An 18,005-nucleotide genomic window follows, 5' to 3' on the forward strand; every position below is an offset into this window, starting at 1 on the left:
ACCCATACTGAGGAAAAAAATGCAGACAATAGAAACTGTTGCTGGGTGGCCCAGATGTTGATTTACAGGGAAAGAAAGAGTTCAAAGCTGATATTATGATTATATTTAAAGAACTAAAGGAAACAACGTGTAAAAACTTAAAGGAAAGTATGGTAACTTAAGAAATACAAAAATCTCAATAAAGAATAAAAACCATTAAAAAGAAATGAAAAGGAAACTCTGGAATTAGAAAGTAAAATAACTGAAATTACATAATTGCTAGGAAGATACAACAGCATATTTGGGTTTGCAACAGAACCAATGGAGTTGAAGATAAATCAATAGAAATTACCTAAACTGAAAAAGCAGGTGAAAGAAAGATGAAGAAAAGCAAAGAGCTCCAGAAACCTGTGGGACGCCATCAGATAAATCAATCAATGCGTAATGGAAATGCACAGGAGAAGACAGAGAAAAGAGCAGAAAAAAATGTCTGAAGAAATAACAACTAAAAAGTCTGAAATTTGTTGAAAAACATTAGTCTATAAATCCAAGAAGCTCAACAAACTGCAAGAAAAACATAGAGGGCACCTGGATGGCTCAGTCGGTTAAGCTTCTGCCTTCAGCTCAGGTAATGATATCGGCATCCTGGGATTGAGCCCTGCGGCAGGCTCCCTGCTCAGCAGGTAGTCTGCTTCTCCCTCTCCCTCTGCCCTTCCCCCCACTCATGCACTGCACACACGCACTCTCTCTCTCTAATAAATAAATAAAATCTTTAAAAAAACAATCAACACCATCAGTCACTAGGGAAATGCAAATTAAAACCACAGTGAAATACTGCTATACACCCACTAGAATGTCTGTAATCCAAATTAGAGACAATTTCAAATGCTGACAAGGATGTAGAAAAACACTGCTAATAGAATATGTAAAAATAGAAAACAGAAATGTAAAATAGAAATACTAATAGAGATGTACAGCCACTTTGGAAAATAATTTTGCAGTTTCTTAAAAAGTTAAATATAAACATATCATACAATCCAGAAATTTTACACCTACATATCTACCCAAAAATGAAAACATATGCCCACATTGAGACCTGTACATGATTGTTCTTAGCAGCGTTATTCACAATAGCCAAAAAGTGGACACAACCCATATGTCTGTCAACCTGTGAATAGGTAAACAAAATGTGCTATGTCCATACACTGGAATATTATATGGCAATAAAAAGGAACTAGGCCACCTGGGTGGCTCAGTGGGTTAAGCTTCCCACTCTTGATTTCAGCTCAGGTCATGATCTCAGGGTCATGGGATCAGCCCCACCTCCGGCTCTGTGCTGAGCATGGAGCCTGCTTGGGATTCTCTCTCTTGCTCCCCCTCTCCCCTCCTCCCCACCCCCACCTCCCTACACACTTACGTGCTCTCTTTCTCTCTCAAAAAAAAAAAAAGAAAAGAAAAGAAAAGGAATCGATTACTGAATGGATTACTGATACATGCCACAACCTGGATGAACCTCAAAAATATTGTGCCAGATACAAAAGACCATATATTTTATGATACCATTTGTAGAATATGTCCAGAAACATCAAATCTATAGAGACAGCATATCAGCAGTTCCCCAGAGCTCAGATGGGAGGAGGGATAGATGCAAATGGGCACAAGGGAGCTTTGTGGAATGACAGAATATTCTAAAGTTAAATATAATGATCATACAACAATAAACGTTTACCAAAAATAATGCAACTGCACACTTAAAATAACTAGGTTTTATGGTATATAAATCATATCTCAATGAAGTTGTTAAAAAACTGTAAGGCTGTATATTTCTAAAATGTCAGTGTCATAAAAGGCAAACAAAGGTTACTGAAATGATCTATATTAAGGGAGATTAAATAGACATGACATGTAAATGCACTACTGAAACCTGGAAGGGATCATTTTCTGGAGAGTAAAAAAAGATATTACTGTTTCTACTGACAAAATTACAATATGAGAAGTAGATATTAGATAAAATTACTGTATCAAAGTTAAATTTACTGAGGTTGGTAACTACTCTGGTTATATGAGAACACTGCCCTTCTTAGAAAACCTTTTAACAAACATGCACATATGAACCTATACACACGCGCACACACACACACATAAACACACACACACATACTGAGGGGGAAGGAGAAGGGAGAGCATGCATATAAGACAGCACACAAGCAAATATAAAATACTAACAGGTGATTTCATGATGCCATTTTATTTATTTTTTAAAAGATTTTATTTTTACATAATCACTACATCCAACCTAGGTATCAAACTCACAACCCCAAGATCAAGAGTTGCATGCTTTACTGACTGAGCCAACCATGTGCCCCTGATGCCATTTTATAACAACATATATGCCATATATATTTACACATATGTGTGTACATAGAGCATATAAAGGGGTTCTTTGTACTATTTTTATTTTTGCAAATTTTCTGTAATTTTGAAGTAATTTCCAAATGTCAAGTCAAAAACATACAGGATACAGGGCGCCTGGGTGGCTCAGTCATTGGGCGTCTGCCTTCAGCTCAGGGCATGATCCTGGGGTCCTGGGATTGAGCCCCACATCAGGCTCCTCTGCTGGGAGCCTGCTTCTTCCTCTCCCACTCCCCTTGCCTGTGTTCCCTCTCTCGCTGGCTGTCTCTGTGTCAAATAAATAAATAACACCTTAAAAAAAAAAAACAGGATGAAGCCTACTTCTGAAAATGGCAGCAGACTGAATTGGTCACAAAAATCCCCTGCAGAAAACAATGACAAACTGGATAAAATACAACAAATAATTACTTCAAGTCATTAGAAAACACCCCGAAGTGAACAGAAGCTGGTTGGACTAAAAAGTTCACACTAAAAAAGCTGCAATAAAAAGGGAGGGGCTAGAATTTTCTAGCTACAAAGCACTCCCAATACACACAACTACAGCAGTGGAGAAATAGTGGTGAAATACCACAACCGCATGGGCTCAAGGTGCCACAGGTCAGGATTCAGAGATGGAACAGAAGCTGTAAATATGAGTTAAGAATAGAAAGAAATGGGGCTCCTGGCTGGCTCAGTTGGTGAAGCCCATGACTCCTGGTCTTGGGGTTGTAAATTCAAGCCCCACGCTGGGTGTGGATTTACTTAAAAATAAAATCTTAGGGGCGCCTGGGTGGCACAGCGGTTAAGCGTCTGCCTTCGGCTCAGGGCGTGATCCCGGCGTTATGGGATCGAGCCCCACGTCAGGCTCCTCCACTATGAGCCTGCTTCTTCCTCTCCCACTCCCCCTGCTTGTGTTCCCTCTCTCGCTGGCTGTCTCTATCTCTGTCGAATAAATTAAATAAATAAAAAAAAAAAAAAACACAATAATTTTCCCGGTTCATCCCTAGTAGAATATACTCTGAAGAAGAAAGAAGAAAGAAGAAGAAGAAGAAGGAGAAGGAGAAGAAGAAGAAGAAGAAGAAGAAGAAGAAGAAGAAGAAGAAGAAGAAGGGGAGGAAGAAGAAGAAGAAGGAGAAGAAGAATAGAAGGAAATGTATAATCTCAAACCTTATACTAGGAAAGCAGGAAGGCTGAAAAGTAATAATGTTAAGCATCCATCTCAAAACTTGGAAAAAGAATAGTGAAATAAGCCCAAAGTAAGAATTGTAAGGAAATATTAAGTAGAAGTTCAGACATAATACATACAATAGACATGATCAACAAAGTAAAAAAAAAAGGCAAAACAAACAGATGAAACAGTTGTCTATATATGAAACTCCAAAGAAGATACACAGGACAAATTATGGAATTAATTAAACCACTCAGCAAGGCTGCTGGGTATATGATCACTATGATGAAATGAATTTTAGTTCTACATTTTAACAAAAAATTAGAAAAATCTAGTTTTTAAAAACATAACTCTCAAAGCAACAAAATAAGCCTATGTATAAATTTAAAGAAAGATGAACTAATGAATCATCGAACTAACTAATGAATCATCGAACTTTACATCAGAAACCAGGGACGTACTGTATGGTGACTAACATAATGTAATAAAAAAACATTAAAAAAAAAAACTCTAGCATATCCAGGGTCACAAAGATTTTTATATTTTATTCAAAAAGTTTTATACTTTCGGGTTTTAGTCTGAGTAATTTTGAGTCAGTTTTTGTAAAAGATATGAGGTTATGTAGCTCAAAGTTCTTTTTCTGCATGCAGCTGTCCAATTCCTCCAAACCATTTATTGAAATGACTACTCTTTCTCCATAAAATTATTTTTTGCATGGTATATGTGTGGGTCAATTTCTGAATTCTCTATTTGGTCTTATCTATATGTCCCTTTTTTTCACCAAAACCTCACAGCATTGAAACACTGTAGCTTTATAGGAAAAAAAATCATTTAGTGTCAATCGGCTAACTTTTTGTATTTCTTTCAAAACTGTTTTGACACCCTAATTGCTTTGCCTTTCATATAAATTTTAAAATCAGTTTGCCAATATCTACAAAATACTGCTGTAATTTTGAAAAGGACCGCAACTTAATCTGTATATATATCTGGGAGAACTGATATCAAAACAATACTGGGCCATGGAATCCACTCACATGGTATATGTCTACATGAATGTAAATCATCTTTAATTCTCTCATCAATATTTAGTTTTCAGTATAACTTGCATATATTTTGTTAGAGTTACAGCAAAGTGTTTTACTCTTTTCACCCTATTAAAAATGACACTATTTATTAAGCTACTTGTATAGAGTTGTTCATTGTTAGCATGCAGTAAGACAATTCATTGTGTTTATTAACCTTGTATCTTGCCATCTTGCCAAACACTTATTAGTGCAAACAGCTTTCTTGCAGATACCAGGGTGTTTCTAAATAGACAACCAGGTTGTCTGCAAATAAAGACACTTGTTTCTTTCATTAGAAAAAAAAAAAAGAAAGAAACCAGGGATGTACTGTATGTTGACTAACATAATAAAAAAACATTAAAAAAAATAGAAGAAAGAAAGATGTACATTTACATAATAAAACCTTGCAAGAGGTGGTAATAAGGATGTTCAATAAATAAGTGAAAGTAGACACAACACTAAGAGAAAGACTTAATATTGTAAAAGATGTCAATTCTCTCCAAATTAATGAATATATTAATACATGTATATTATTGAATATATGAAGGCAATGCAACTACAACAAACTCCTGACAGGATACCGTATGAAACTGACAAGCTGACTGTAAAAGCCCACTGGGCTAAAGTCACAAAGACAAGAATAAGATGGGAGGACTTACCCTCCCAGACACTAAGACTTACTATAAAGCTATAGGAAATTAAAACAGCGTGATATTGGTGTAGGCATAAGCCAAGGAACAAAACAGAGAGTTCAGACATTGATCCAGGCATATACTGAAATTCAAATTATGAGAGATGGCATTGTAAATTGGGGAAAATGACGAATTATTCAATGAATGGTGCCAAGTCTGATGGTGATGCATTCATTTATTTATTTTTATTATGATATCTTCGTCACCATACAGTACATCATTCGCTTTTGATGTGGTGTTCCATGATTCATTGTTTGCGTGTAACACCCAGTGCTCCATGCAATACATGCTCTCCTTAACACCCTTAGAAATCTATAAAAATAGATTTGTATCTCTCAACACGCTCAAAATCAATTCCAGACAGATTAAAGACCTAAGTTGTAAAAAGCAAAAATATTTTTTAATTTAAAGGACAAAATCTAAATAATATCTTTATGATCTTGACAGAGAGAAGGACTTCTTAAATCAGACAGACACACACACAGACAACACCAAAAAAGTTTGACAAATCCAAACACATTAAAATTTATGAAATTATTATGAAAGGCCATTAAAAACACTGGATAAATTTCATAACATTCTTGAAAGTAATGGGAAAGAGATCAGTGGTTGCCAGAGGTTAAGGGTGGAGGGAGGGTAGCATGAAGGAGTTTCTTTGTAGTGGTGGAACATTCTTTCTGTATGTATCCTTACTGTGGTAGCACTTACATGAATCTACACGTAAGTGACAAATTTCACAGTACTATACGACAACAACAACAACAACAGAGTACCTGTAAAAACTGATGAAATCTGAATCTGATTAAGGTCTGTAGCTGATTGAATAGTATTGTATTGATGTCAACTTCCTGGTTTTGAAATTGCAGAAAACTGGGTAAAGAATAGATGGGAACTTGCTGGATTATTTTTACACCTGAGACTTAAATTATTTCAAAATTAAACAACTTTTTATTTATTTTTTTGATGATTTTATTTATTTATTTGAGAGATAGCAACAGAAGCAGGCTCCCTGCTCAGGGACCCAGGACCGTGGAATCATGACCTGAGCCTAAGGCAGACACTTAACCAACTGAGCCGCCTAGGCGCCCCTAAACAACTTTTTAAAAAGCAAGTAGGTAGCCCACAGGCTGGAAGAAGAGGGACATAATACATTTAGCAGACAAAGGAACCATCTCCAGCATTTATTTAAATACTTCAGCAAATGAACAAGAAAAAGAAAAGCAGGCAAAAGATTTGAACAGGGAATTCGCAGAAGAGGAAATATCAATGCTAATCAACCTAGGAACATATGAAAAGATGCTCAAACCCAATGCTAATCAAATTAAAACTAGTGTGAGAGGCCATTTCATACCCAAAGGATGGTCAGAAACATAAGTCTTTGTTAGGGCAGCCTTGCAAACTACCGAAACAACTGTCGACAGCAATTTGGCATTACCTAGGCAGGACGAACAAGTACACACTCTTTGACTCAGCTACTCTACTCCTAGGCATCTATCTTAGAGAAACAAGTGCTTCTATGCCCAAGGACACATGTATTAGAATGTGTATAGTTGCAATTTTTTAAAGATTTTATTTATTTCAGAGAGAGAGTGTGTGTGTGCATGAGCAGGGGAAGGGGCAGAGGGAGAGGGAGAAGCAGGCTCCCCAAAGAGCAGGGAGTCTGATGTAGGGCTCGATCCCAGAACGCTGGGATCATGACCTGAGCTGAAGGCAGACGCTTAACCCACTGAGCCCTCCAGGAGCCCCAATAGTCGCATTCTTTAATAGCCAAAATTGGTAAAAACATAAATGTCCAGTGGCACCTGGGTGGCGCAGCCATGAAGCGTCTGCCTTCGGCTCAGGTCATGATCCCAGGGTCCTGGGATCCAGCCCCGTATCAGGCTCTCTCCTCGGCGGGAAGCCTGCTTCTCCCTCACACTCTCTTTTCTTGTGTTCCCTCTCTCGCTGTGTCTTTCTCTGTCCAATAAATAAATAAAATCTTTAAAAAAAAATAGATGTCCAATAAAATAGAATGGATAAATGAATTGTATTATAATTATGCATATAATACAATAAATACTATATAGTAGTGAAAATTAATGAACAAGAACAACATGTATCAACATGGGTTAATCTTACAAACTCGGTGTCAGTGGAGAGAGCAAACTACAGGAGGATATACATAATATGATGACATTAAAGAAAAGTTTAAAAATATGTCAAACAACACTATAGATGGTTGAGAGATTCATATATAGGCAATAAAGCAAAAGGCTATGCATAAGATTTATAAATCCCTAACTTTAAAAAAAAAACAGTTCTCTTTGGGCAGGGGTGTGCAGAGGTAGGGGAAATCGGAACTTCAATTGTTTAGGTAATGCCTTATTTCTTAAGCTGGGATACTGGCTCATGAGTACATATTTTTTTAATTATTCATAGCCTGCTGTAATCTTAATTACTGAGTAACACATTTTTTAAATTATGGGAATTGGAAAGGTAGAAATAATCAATTACGTTTCACCTATGGGAAACTACAAAGTATCCAAAGGGTGGCAGACTTAATGTCCACAACATACGTGTATTTTTTAAGATCAGGAGAGGAGAAAGAAGCCCATGAATGAGGAAAGACTGAACATGATGAAGAAGACAAGCCAAGTAAAAGGAAGGGAGGTTTCCTGGTGGAGGAAAGAGACAAGGAAATCAAGAAAGCCCCTCCCTCAATTGAAAATGATATTCTGGAAGGGAGGTCATGCCAGGCAGACTTACCAATGACCTAGGAGGCCTGAGAAGAGCTTCTTCCCTGTACCTGAGAGATGCCTCCTCCTTCCCTATCTTCCAAGCTGCAGACGGTCCCATCTACCCTGCGTCACACTCACCTGGACAGAGGCCCAGTGGATGTTGTCTCTCCTCTATCCAAGGCTCTTCCCCTTGCTCCAGCTGAGAAATGAGTTTTGGTTTGCAAAATGGAATTTCTGCTCATGGGGGAAAAAAAACAACAACAAGGAGATTCTTGGTTATGGGCTCAAGGGGCCATTTCATAACTCAGAGCCAAAATGCGTAGGGAAACCCAAAGGGTGGTACAAAGGACCTATAATTGTGAACTCTCCTCAGAAGAGCTGAGTAAGTAAAGGTGACTCCAGTCAGGAAAACAGCACATTAACAGTTGGTGAAGGAAAATCACCTAGGTTTCATTTTTTTTTATAATGATTTTTTATTATATTATGTTAGTCACCATACAGTACATCCCCGGTTTTCGATGTAAGGCTCGATGATTCATTAGTTGTGTATAACACCCAGTGCACCATGCAATATGTGCCCTCCTTACTACCCATCACCGGTCTATCCCATTCCCCCACCCCCCTCCCCTCTGTAGCCCTCAGTTTGTTTCTCATAGTCCATAGTCTCTCATGTTTCATTCCCCCTTCTGATTACCCCCCCTTTCTTTATCCCTTTCTTCCCCTACTGCTCATTCTAGTTCTTATGTTCCATAGATGAGAGAAATCATATGATAGTTGTCTTTCTCTGCTTGACTTATTTCACTAAGCATTATCTCCTCCAGTGCCGTCCATGTTGTAGCAAATGTTGAGAACTCGTTCTTTCTGATTGCTGAGTAATATTCCATTGTATATATGGACCACAACTTCTTAATCCAGTCATCTGTTGAAGGGCATCTCGGCTCCTTCCACGATTTAGCTATTGTGGACATTGCTGCTATGAACATTGGGGTGCATATGGCCCTTCTCTTCACTACGTCTGTATCTTTGGGGTAAACACCCAGTAGTGCAATGGCTGGATCATAGGGTAGCTCAATTTTTAACTTTTTAAGGGACCTCCACACTGTTTTCCAGAGTGGCTGTACCAACTTGCATTCCCACCAACAATGTAGGAGGGATCCCCTTTCTCCACATCCTCTCCAACAATTGTTGTTTCTTGCCTTGTCTATTTTTGCCATTCTAACTGGCGTAAGGTGGTATCTCAGTGTGGTTTTGATTTGAATTTCCTTGATGGCTAATGATTTTGAACATTTTTTCATGTGTCTGTTAGCCATTTGTATGTCTTCATTGGAAAAGTGTCTGTTCATATCTTCTGCCCATTTTTTGATTTGTTTATTTGTTTCTCGTGTATTGAGTTTGAGAAGTTCTTTGTAGATCTTGGATACCAGTCCTTTATCTGTAGTGTCATTTGCAAATATATTCTCCCATTCCGTGGGCTGCCTCTTAGTTTTTCTGACTGTTTCCTTGGCTGTGCAGAAACTTTTAATCTTGATGAAGTCCCATAAATTCATTTTATCTTTTGTTTCTCTTGCCTTTGGGGATGTGTCATGAAAAAGGTTGCTTTGGCCGATGTCGTAGAGGTTGCTGCCTATGTTCTCCTCTAGAATTTTGATGGATTCCTGTCTCACATCGAGGTCTTTCATCCATTTGGAGTTTATTTTTGTGTATGGTGTGAGAGAGTGGTCAAGTTTCATTCTTTTGCATGTAGCTGTCCAATTTTCCCAGCACCATTTATTGAAGAGACTGTCTTTTTCCCACCGGATGTTTTTTCCTGCTTTATCAAATATTAGTTGCCCAAAGAGCCGAGGGTCCATTTCTGGGCTCTCTATTCTGTTCCATTGGTCTATGTGTCTGTTTTTGTGCCAGTACCATGCTGTCTTTGTGATCACAGCTTTGTAGTACAGCTCGAAATCCGGCATTGTGATGCCCCCAGCTTTGTTTTTCCTTTTCAACAGTTCCTTGGAGATTCGGGGCCTTTTCTGTTTCCATACAAATTTAAGGACTATTTGTTCCAGTTCTTTGAAAAATGTCCTCGGTATTTTGATCGGGATAGCATTGAAAGTGTAGATTGCTCTGGGTAGCATGGACATTTTAACTATGTTAATTCTTCCAATCCATGAGCATGGAATATCTTTCCATCTTTTTATGTCTTCCTCAATGTCTTTCAAGAGTGATTTATAGTTTCTAGAATATAGGTCCTTTACGTCTCTGGTTAAGTTAATTCCAAGGTAACGTATGGTTTTTGGTGCTATTGTAAATGGGATGGATTCCCTGATTTCTCTTTCTTCGTTCTCGTTATTCGTGTACAGAAATGCAACTGATTTCGGAGCATTGATTTTGTATCCCGCCACGTTACTGAATTGCTCTATAACTTCTAATAGTTTGGGAGTGGCTTCTTTTGGGTTTTCCATATAGAGTATCATGTCGTCTGCGAAGAGAGACATTTTGACTTCTTCTTTGCCGATTTGAATACCTTTGATCCCTTTTTGTTGTCTGATTGCTGTTGCAAGGACTTCTAGTACTATGTTGAATAATAGTGGCGAGAGTGGGCATCCTTGTCGTGTTCCTGATCTTAAGGGAAAGGCTTCCAGCTTTTCCCCACTGAGAATAATATTTGCAGTAGGCTTTTCATAGATGGCTTTTATGAGATTGAGAAATGTACCTTCTATTCCTACACTCTGAAGGGTTTTAATCAGGAAAGGATGCTGTATTTTGTCAAATGCTTGGAAAATCACCTAGGTTTCAAACAAGATAAAGCAAAAAGAGAGCCCCAGCCTTGGGAAAGAGGCGTGGAAATGTAGTGTTAGAGGCAACGTGAGGAAATCTACCTGTTTTCAATTCCACTAAATCCAGATTTCCCCTGAGGGAGGGGGATTATTGTTTCTAAGCCCAACCCTAGGACGAAGCTGCTTCATGGGTAGCCTTTCCTCGTGATGTGCAGAAAAGACTCTGTGGGGCAGGTTTTAAGTGCTAAGGGAAGTCATCCTTACCTAGTGAGACCAGGTGGTTGTAGGTCTCCAGCATCACTTCCCAGTGCAGGGTCCTCTGAGCTGGGCTCAGCAACCTCCACTCTTCCTGGGTGAAGTCCACAGCCACATCCCTGAATGCCACGAATGCCTTTAACACAAAACACACCACTGTTCATCCAGGAGTTAGTCTTGTTCACAGCTCAGGATGAGCCATCACGAGGCTTCCCTGTGGGAGGTAGAGATTTCTAAACCCTACTTGGGATTGTGAATAAAGGGTAGCAGAATATGCCACTCCAAATTATGCCATTTTGGCATAAGGATTATTTTGGGCCAAAGGCATTGAGAAGTAGAAACAAGAAGAGCTCTCTGCCCTCCCTCTATCTGCCTAAAAGCAGAACATAAATTTGTGAACGTATCTCCCCTCCCCGCTCTACTGGGAAGAACATAAGTTAATCTCTGGAAACAACTCTAGACCCTTATGAGCCAGGAGATGGCATCAAAGGAACCACACAACAAACCTTACTAACTACTATCTTCCACCACAATTTGCCGTCCTCGAAACTCAAAATCCTTTTCCTTTGTCTTGTTGTTTCTCTAAAAAGTTATTGTTCTTTTGTTAAGAAGCTATATGAGCCCAAGTTCTAACCACCCCTTTGAGTTACTCATCACTGAGTGCTCCCATGTGTATCTATGATGCATGTGTCAATAAACTTCTGTTTGTTTTTCTCTTGTTGATCTGTCTTTTGTTGGTCTAATTTATAGGGCCCCAGCCAATGAACCCAAAATAGGTAGAAGAAAATGAGGTTTTTTTTCTTCCCCTATGTGACCTTAGTGCCAAGGGTTCAAACACCATTATTCTCCTTTGTCTATACAGCCAGCATCATTTACGCACCTATTACTGTCAACATTCTAGACTAGCTGCTACCGGGGATGAAAGCAAAACACAAGTCCTTTCACATTGGGAGCTTTAAATCTAGGCAGGGAGAACAGGAAGACATCACACACACAAAGTTAAACAGTAAAAAATAATCATCTTACTGAGCTTGAAGAATATCAGAGACCTATTTGGTCTAAGCATTATGCTCTACCTACTTGAAGCAGCTGAGTCTCCAGGGGGTGAGTACCCACCAATATGTATACTTTGTAGCAGGATGCATTCCTCCCCCTTGTTCACACTCCCACTGCCCTGATCCCTTCTGAAGAGTGCAAGCGCATGGTTGGGAAGACTATGGACTCAAATCACACTGTCCCCCACTAGAGTACCCTTCAGCAAATTAGTTAACCTCTCAGCACTTCTGTTTCTTCTGTGAAACAAGACAGAACAGTGCTTATCTCACAGGACTGTGCTGAGGATCAGAGAAGTCGGTAAATGTAAGGACTCAAGACAAAGGACTGTTGCACACAGTGCGTGCTCAGGGAGGACTTCCCTAGCCATTCTATGAAAATCCCTTCTTTTCACTCAGGTTCTTATGCTTTAATGTACCCCCTTAACTCTAGATAATGCATTACTCATTTTTATTTTCTGACTTCCTGCTAGACTCTAAGTTCCATATGCATTGTTCACTGTTATTATCCTGGTGCCCAAAGCAGAGCCTGCAAACCCACTAAGCAGTCAAATATTTTAGATAACTGAATGTGCATTTATTGTTATTATTCCCCTAACACAGTTTCAAATGCCTTCTGCTACCTAGAAAGCTGTACTTTGGAGGGTGGGAATATGTAATGGTCCTTGGCATGAAGGTTTTGGTGAGGTATATTGGCATGGAGGTGTGCAGAAACCAAGCCCCAGGGAGCCTAGGGATCCAGTTCTGGGATTCTTCCTAGCCCCTCAGTTTTTCTGTCTTTTAAAAGAGAGCACAGCACCTCCTTGGCTCAATCAGTTGAGTGTCCAACTCTTGGTTTTGGCTCAGGTCATGATCTCGGGGTTGTGAGATCAAGCCCCACATCAGGCTCCGTGCTCGGTGGGAGTCTGCTTGGGATTCTCTCCCTCTCCCTCTCCCTCTGCCCCTCCCCCTGTTTATGCACTCTCTCTCTCTTTCTCTAAAATAAATAAATAAATCTTTTTTAAAAAAAGATTTTAAAAGAGGACACAATCCACAGTCCACAGATAGGGTTAGTTTGAGCCATACAAAACATTTTCTTTATATCACTTATATGTTGGATGATCTCAGATAAAAATATCAACTTGTCAGTCCTATTGAAAAAAATCCATAAATCTGACCACTCTGGGCTTCGCATTGCTGCAGGGGCCACAGTTGGCTGAAGGTGACTCACACTAGGGGTCCATTAGCCCATGTATGCTATTGGCAGATGGCTGCAACTCCTACCTTACCCATTTCATTTAGCTCCCTGCCTGGTCCCTTTGGTGATTTGATTGTGCATCCCTTCTCAGAACACCATTCCTCCTTGAGGGATGACACTGTGTCTCCCAAACTAATTCCATGCTGTGCCCTCTCCTCTCAGGGGACCCTCTCCTAAATTTCCTGTACCCTACCAGCACAACTGTTCTGCACTGGCTGTGGAATGGCCTTAAAACAGGACCCCAACTTGCCCCCTGCCTATAGTAATAGCAATCCCAGAGGCCAGCCCTCCACCACAGTAATTAATTATTAATAAAGCATAGCCAGGATGACTGAGAGCTATGGTTTCACCCCTCATCTCTAGCTGTACTTTAAAATTAACTGTGGTGTTTTAAATTATGGACTCCTGGGTCTTTCCACAAATGGATAAAATCAGACTCTCTGGGGATAGGGCTTTTATACTTTTAAAGGCTCCTAAGTCCAGGCATGGTTTAAAATCACTAGGTTAGAGGAATCTCAAAAGGGAAAGGTCACTGTAGGATAGAGAGATCACAGCAGGTTTTGTGAGAAGAAGGTATGATCTTGGTCGTAAAGGGCAGGCAGGATTTTGAAGGATCAAGGAGAAAGAACAGGGGTGGGCACTCCAGACAAGATGTCTGGGATGGGAGGAAATAAGGACTGAAAAGTGGCTAGCTGAAAAAGAGAGCAGGCAGGTCGTAGCAGACTGCAGAGCGTATGAAAGGCCAAAGGAATGTAAAATCCTATCTTCTACTGTGCATTGAAGGTGATATTTGGGTAACACCCTTGATGAGTACACGAGTGTACATGATGAGTAGATGAGAGTATATGTGGCTAGATAGGTGATAACGCACGTGTAGCAAAATATTCATTGTTGAATCCAGACGGTGGGTATGTGAGTCAATGTTAAAGTCTTTATACTTTTTTCTGTAGGTTTGAAACTTCTCATAATTAAATACTGAAGAGAAAAGACTATTCATTCATTCAGATTATCTGCCTAGTCCCTGTGGTGATTTGATTTTACAACTCCTTCTTAAAATGAACACACACACACACACACTCACAAATACCTAGAAAATCTCTGACAAAGAAGTTACACTGGAGACCAACCTATGTTCCTTCAACATGTTTAACACAACTGGTATTCCTACAGCTCTCAAAAAATCCATGGTTTCTTTGTCTGAGAACCACACACATAGGGGATATGGAAACACTAAGTGGATGACTCTCCATGACCTATTCCAAACCTCTCTCACTGAGCTAGCAGCTGGGGGCACTAAAGCCAACTCAAGGCGAGGCCTGACTGCTGTAAAAGTCACCTACCCCTTTGTCAGCTGAAGAGTGGATTTGTGGCCAACTGGAACCAACAAGACAGAGTAGCCTGCTGCTGGATCCCTCTACATTTTTAAGATGGAGTAATCTGGAGCCAATACATTTCCTAATGCTCATAAACGTGGGCACAAATGACCCAACAGAGGCAGCAGAGTTTAGTGCACTGGCCTTAAGCGTGGTCCCTGAACCTACAGCACCAGCATCCCTTAGGAACTTGTTCTCTGAGGAACAAATTCTCAGGCCCCATCCTAGAACCACTGAATCAGCGTGTGGGGCCCAGCAATCTGTTTTAACAAGGCTTCTCAGTGATTCTGATTCACAGAAAAGTCAAGAAATGCTCACGGGGCTAAAAGTACACTCTGGAGACAGTGTTCAAACGACAGCCCTCCTTTTCCCATGACTTTGCATCAGTAACTTGACATTTCTGTGTCTCAATTTTCTAAAAATGGGTATTATAATATGACTTACATTTTAGGGTTGTTGTGAGACTTAAAGTTGCTAATAATAAACATCCTAGACTGTGAGGGGAACTAGCCTGATGAGGCTGACACTGTGAACAGCATCGAGTGGAGGAATGAAAGAACCCCAGTCCTTGAAGGGAGAGGACCAACCCCAAATTGTGTCCTGGCTCTGGACTTTCTTTCATGTGCGCTCAGTTATTGTTTAGAACTACCCACGTGGGGTTTCCTGCTGCTTGTAGCCAAAAGGTATAACATCCAATCTTGCAGCAATGGCCACCACCCTCTCCCCCCCCCCCCCCCCGTGAATCATGCCTCTCTTTTTCTACCCTTTATGCATTTTCCTCCTATACTAACGCTAGGCTTGGCCATGGGACATGCTTTAGCCAATGGGACATCGGCAAACATGATGCAAGCAAAGGTTTGGAAGGCATTTGGGTTTGGGGCTGGCCTTGCTTCTTTCTGTGCAGTAAACCTGGAGGCCACTATGTAAGTAAATTGAGCTTGCCTGATGACAAGGCCACACAGAGAACCAAGAACTGAGTACCTCCGCGGACCAGCCTGTCAACCACCAGACACATGAGGCCATCCAGCTCCAGCTGAGCAGCCAGCTGACATCAGCCACATGACTACACCCAGGTAAGCCAAGAGAAGAACCGGTCCGCTGTGCCAACAGACTGTGCTAACTGCTGACCCACAGAACTGTGAATGAATAAGTTATTTTGTTTTAAGCTGAACTGGTCAATAGAAATGACGTGCCCTCACAAATACCGAAAACATGTGGCATTAGCAGTGGGAAGAGGAACAGCAGAGGTTAGCAGCACAAGTGGGAAAAGTAGTAAACAAACTGTGAGTGGGGGCTGGAAAAGTGGTTAAGGAAACCACTAGGGCAGCCTGAGAAAGGCCATGCCTTTTATGTGCTCGCAGCACTGTCGCCTGCACTCAACTTGGAAAACAGAAAAAAATACCTAATGATTTCCAGATCTGGCTAACGAGATTTCCAGGAACCCCATTAAAGCCTTCAGTTAGATGCCTCTAGCTACGTATGAGAACTTATAGAAAGAGAAGAGCTAGGGCAGCAGGTTGAGTATCTGCCTTCGGCTCAGGTCATGATCCCAGGGTCCTGGGATCAAATCCTCCATTGGGCTCCCTGCTCAGGGGGGAGTCTGCTTCTCCCTCTACCCTTCCCCCCTGCTCGTGATCTCTCTCTCACTCACTCTCTCTTAAATAAATAAATAAAATCTCAACCAAAAAAAAAAAAAAAGAGCTAAAGAAGCAACTGAACAGTTTGTAAGCATAATTTAGGGGAAATACAGACACATGGGGAAAAAAAAAACAAGAACCAAAGTATGCTAATCAACTAGCTTGTTACCATCATGCATGGATGGTCATCCCACCCCTGTCAAACTGCCAGCGGACTGCAGCAACATGAGCAGGCCCAGGTGAAACCTGCCAAACATCCATCTGTGCTCAAAATCACTGACCTATCAAACTGTGTGCTAATAGATTACTTTGCTTCAAGTCAATATGCTTTGGGATGGTTTGTTATGCATCAGAGGCTAACTGATATACTGATAAAGGAATATCATGTTAGATGAAAAATACTTTACAACTAATATCATCCTTGACTTGCTATGATGTGCATGCTGTCAGAAACTCCTTAGATTTGGCGGGCATTAGATTCAGTCCTCCCATCTTTCTCTCACTCCTGAGCCTGAAGTCATTACACGGAAAAGAGGATAGATTCCTCTGAATGACCTGAACAGTTATTTTTCTTCCTTTCTCCAGCCAAGCTCCTAAAAAATGCATTAATCTAAGTTAAAGGTATATATGAGATGACTCCACTGTGTTGGCAATAAACATACTTTCAGAATTAATAATGAGAACATGATGTCAGAAACAGGACAATATGTTTGAAATGAGGAGTGTCCTGGGGCACCTGGGTGGCTCAGTCAGTTAAGCATCCAACTCTTGGTTTCAGCTCAGGTCATGATCTCAGGGTCATGAGATGGAGCCCCCTAGACCAGCTCCACACTCAGCAGGGAGTCTACTTGAAAATTCTCTCCCTCTGCCCCTCCCCTGCTCTCTCTCTCTCTCAAATGAATAAATCTGAAATGAGGCATGTCCTGAATATCTAAGACACTGTTGTGAGTCACTGAAGGAGGGCTTCTGAACAGAAAAGTGATGTTACTGTAATGTTTGGGGAAAATGAGGATGACAGAGACACACAGTGGGTAGCAAAGGACCATATCAACATGTAGAAACCAACCAGAACACTATTGTAAACATTCACGTGAGAAAAGAAAAAGATCCGCACTGGCAGGTCTACCCTGGGGATGTAAAACTGCACAGTGTGACAATAAAAGCAAAATAAGAAAACTGCAAAACGTAAAGTAGACGTCACAATGGAAGAAGGGGCCTCAAAAACAGAAGAAATAATCAAAAGGATCAAATGTTTTAGAACAGGCAGAGTTCCAAATCTCCAACTGGTGTGAGTCCCCACTGCTCTGAAATGGTCATTTCAACTCACCTTATCATATTTTTGTTGTGAGAATAAATACAAATCTATAAAAGAATTTCATGCACAGAATTTATCATAGAAGCAAAATTTACAATAATTAAAATATTGGGAATAAGTTAAATGCTCCCCCAAACTGTAAGGGACCCTCTTGTACTGTTGGTGGAACTGCGAGCTGGTGTAATCACTGTGAAAGACAGTATGGAGGTTTCTCAAAAAGTTAAAAATAGGGGCACCTGCGTGGCTCAGTCGGTTAAGAGTTTGCCTTCAGCTCAGGTCATGATCCCAAAGTCCTGGGATGGAGCCCCGCATCGGGCTCCCTGCTCAGCATGGAGCCTGCTTCTCCCTCTGCCTCTCCCCCCA

At 40.5% G+C, this 18,005-nt stretch overlaps 1 protein-coding gene across 1 annotated transcript in view; it reads right to left on the bottom strand.

Moving 5' to 3' along the window:
* The window catches only part of ZNF875 (zinc finger protein 875), a 26,428-nt gene that overhangs the window by 5,250 nt on the left and 3,173 nt on the right, over positions 1–18,005 (bottom strand). The window contains exons 2-3 of the mRNA XM_040634410.1: positions 11,038–11,164; positions 8,150–8,245 (exon numbers count right to left, since the gene is read on the bottom strand). Coding sequence (XP_040490344.1) covers positions 8,150–8,245; positions 11,038–11,164 — 223 coding nt within the window. The remainder of the gene's footprint in view (positions 1–8,149; positions 8,246–11,037; positions 11,165–18,005) is intronic.

The sequence above is a fragment of the Ursus maritimus genome, unplaced genomic scaffold, assembly GCF_017311325.1.
Source record: "Ursus maritimus isolate PB19 unplaced genomic scaffold, ASM1731132v1 scaffold_19, whole genome shotgun sequence".
In the NCBI taxonomy this organism is placed as follows: Eukaryota; Metazoa; Chordata; class Mammalia; order Carnivora; family Ursidae; genus Ursus; species Ursus maritimus.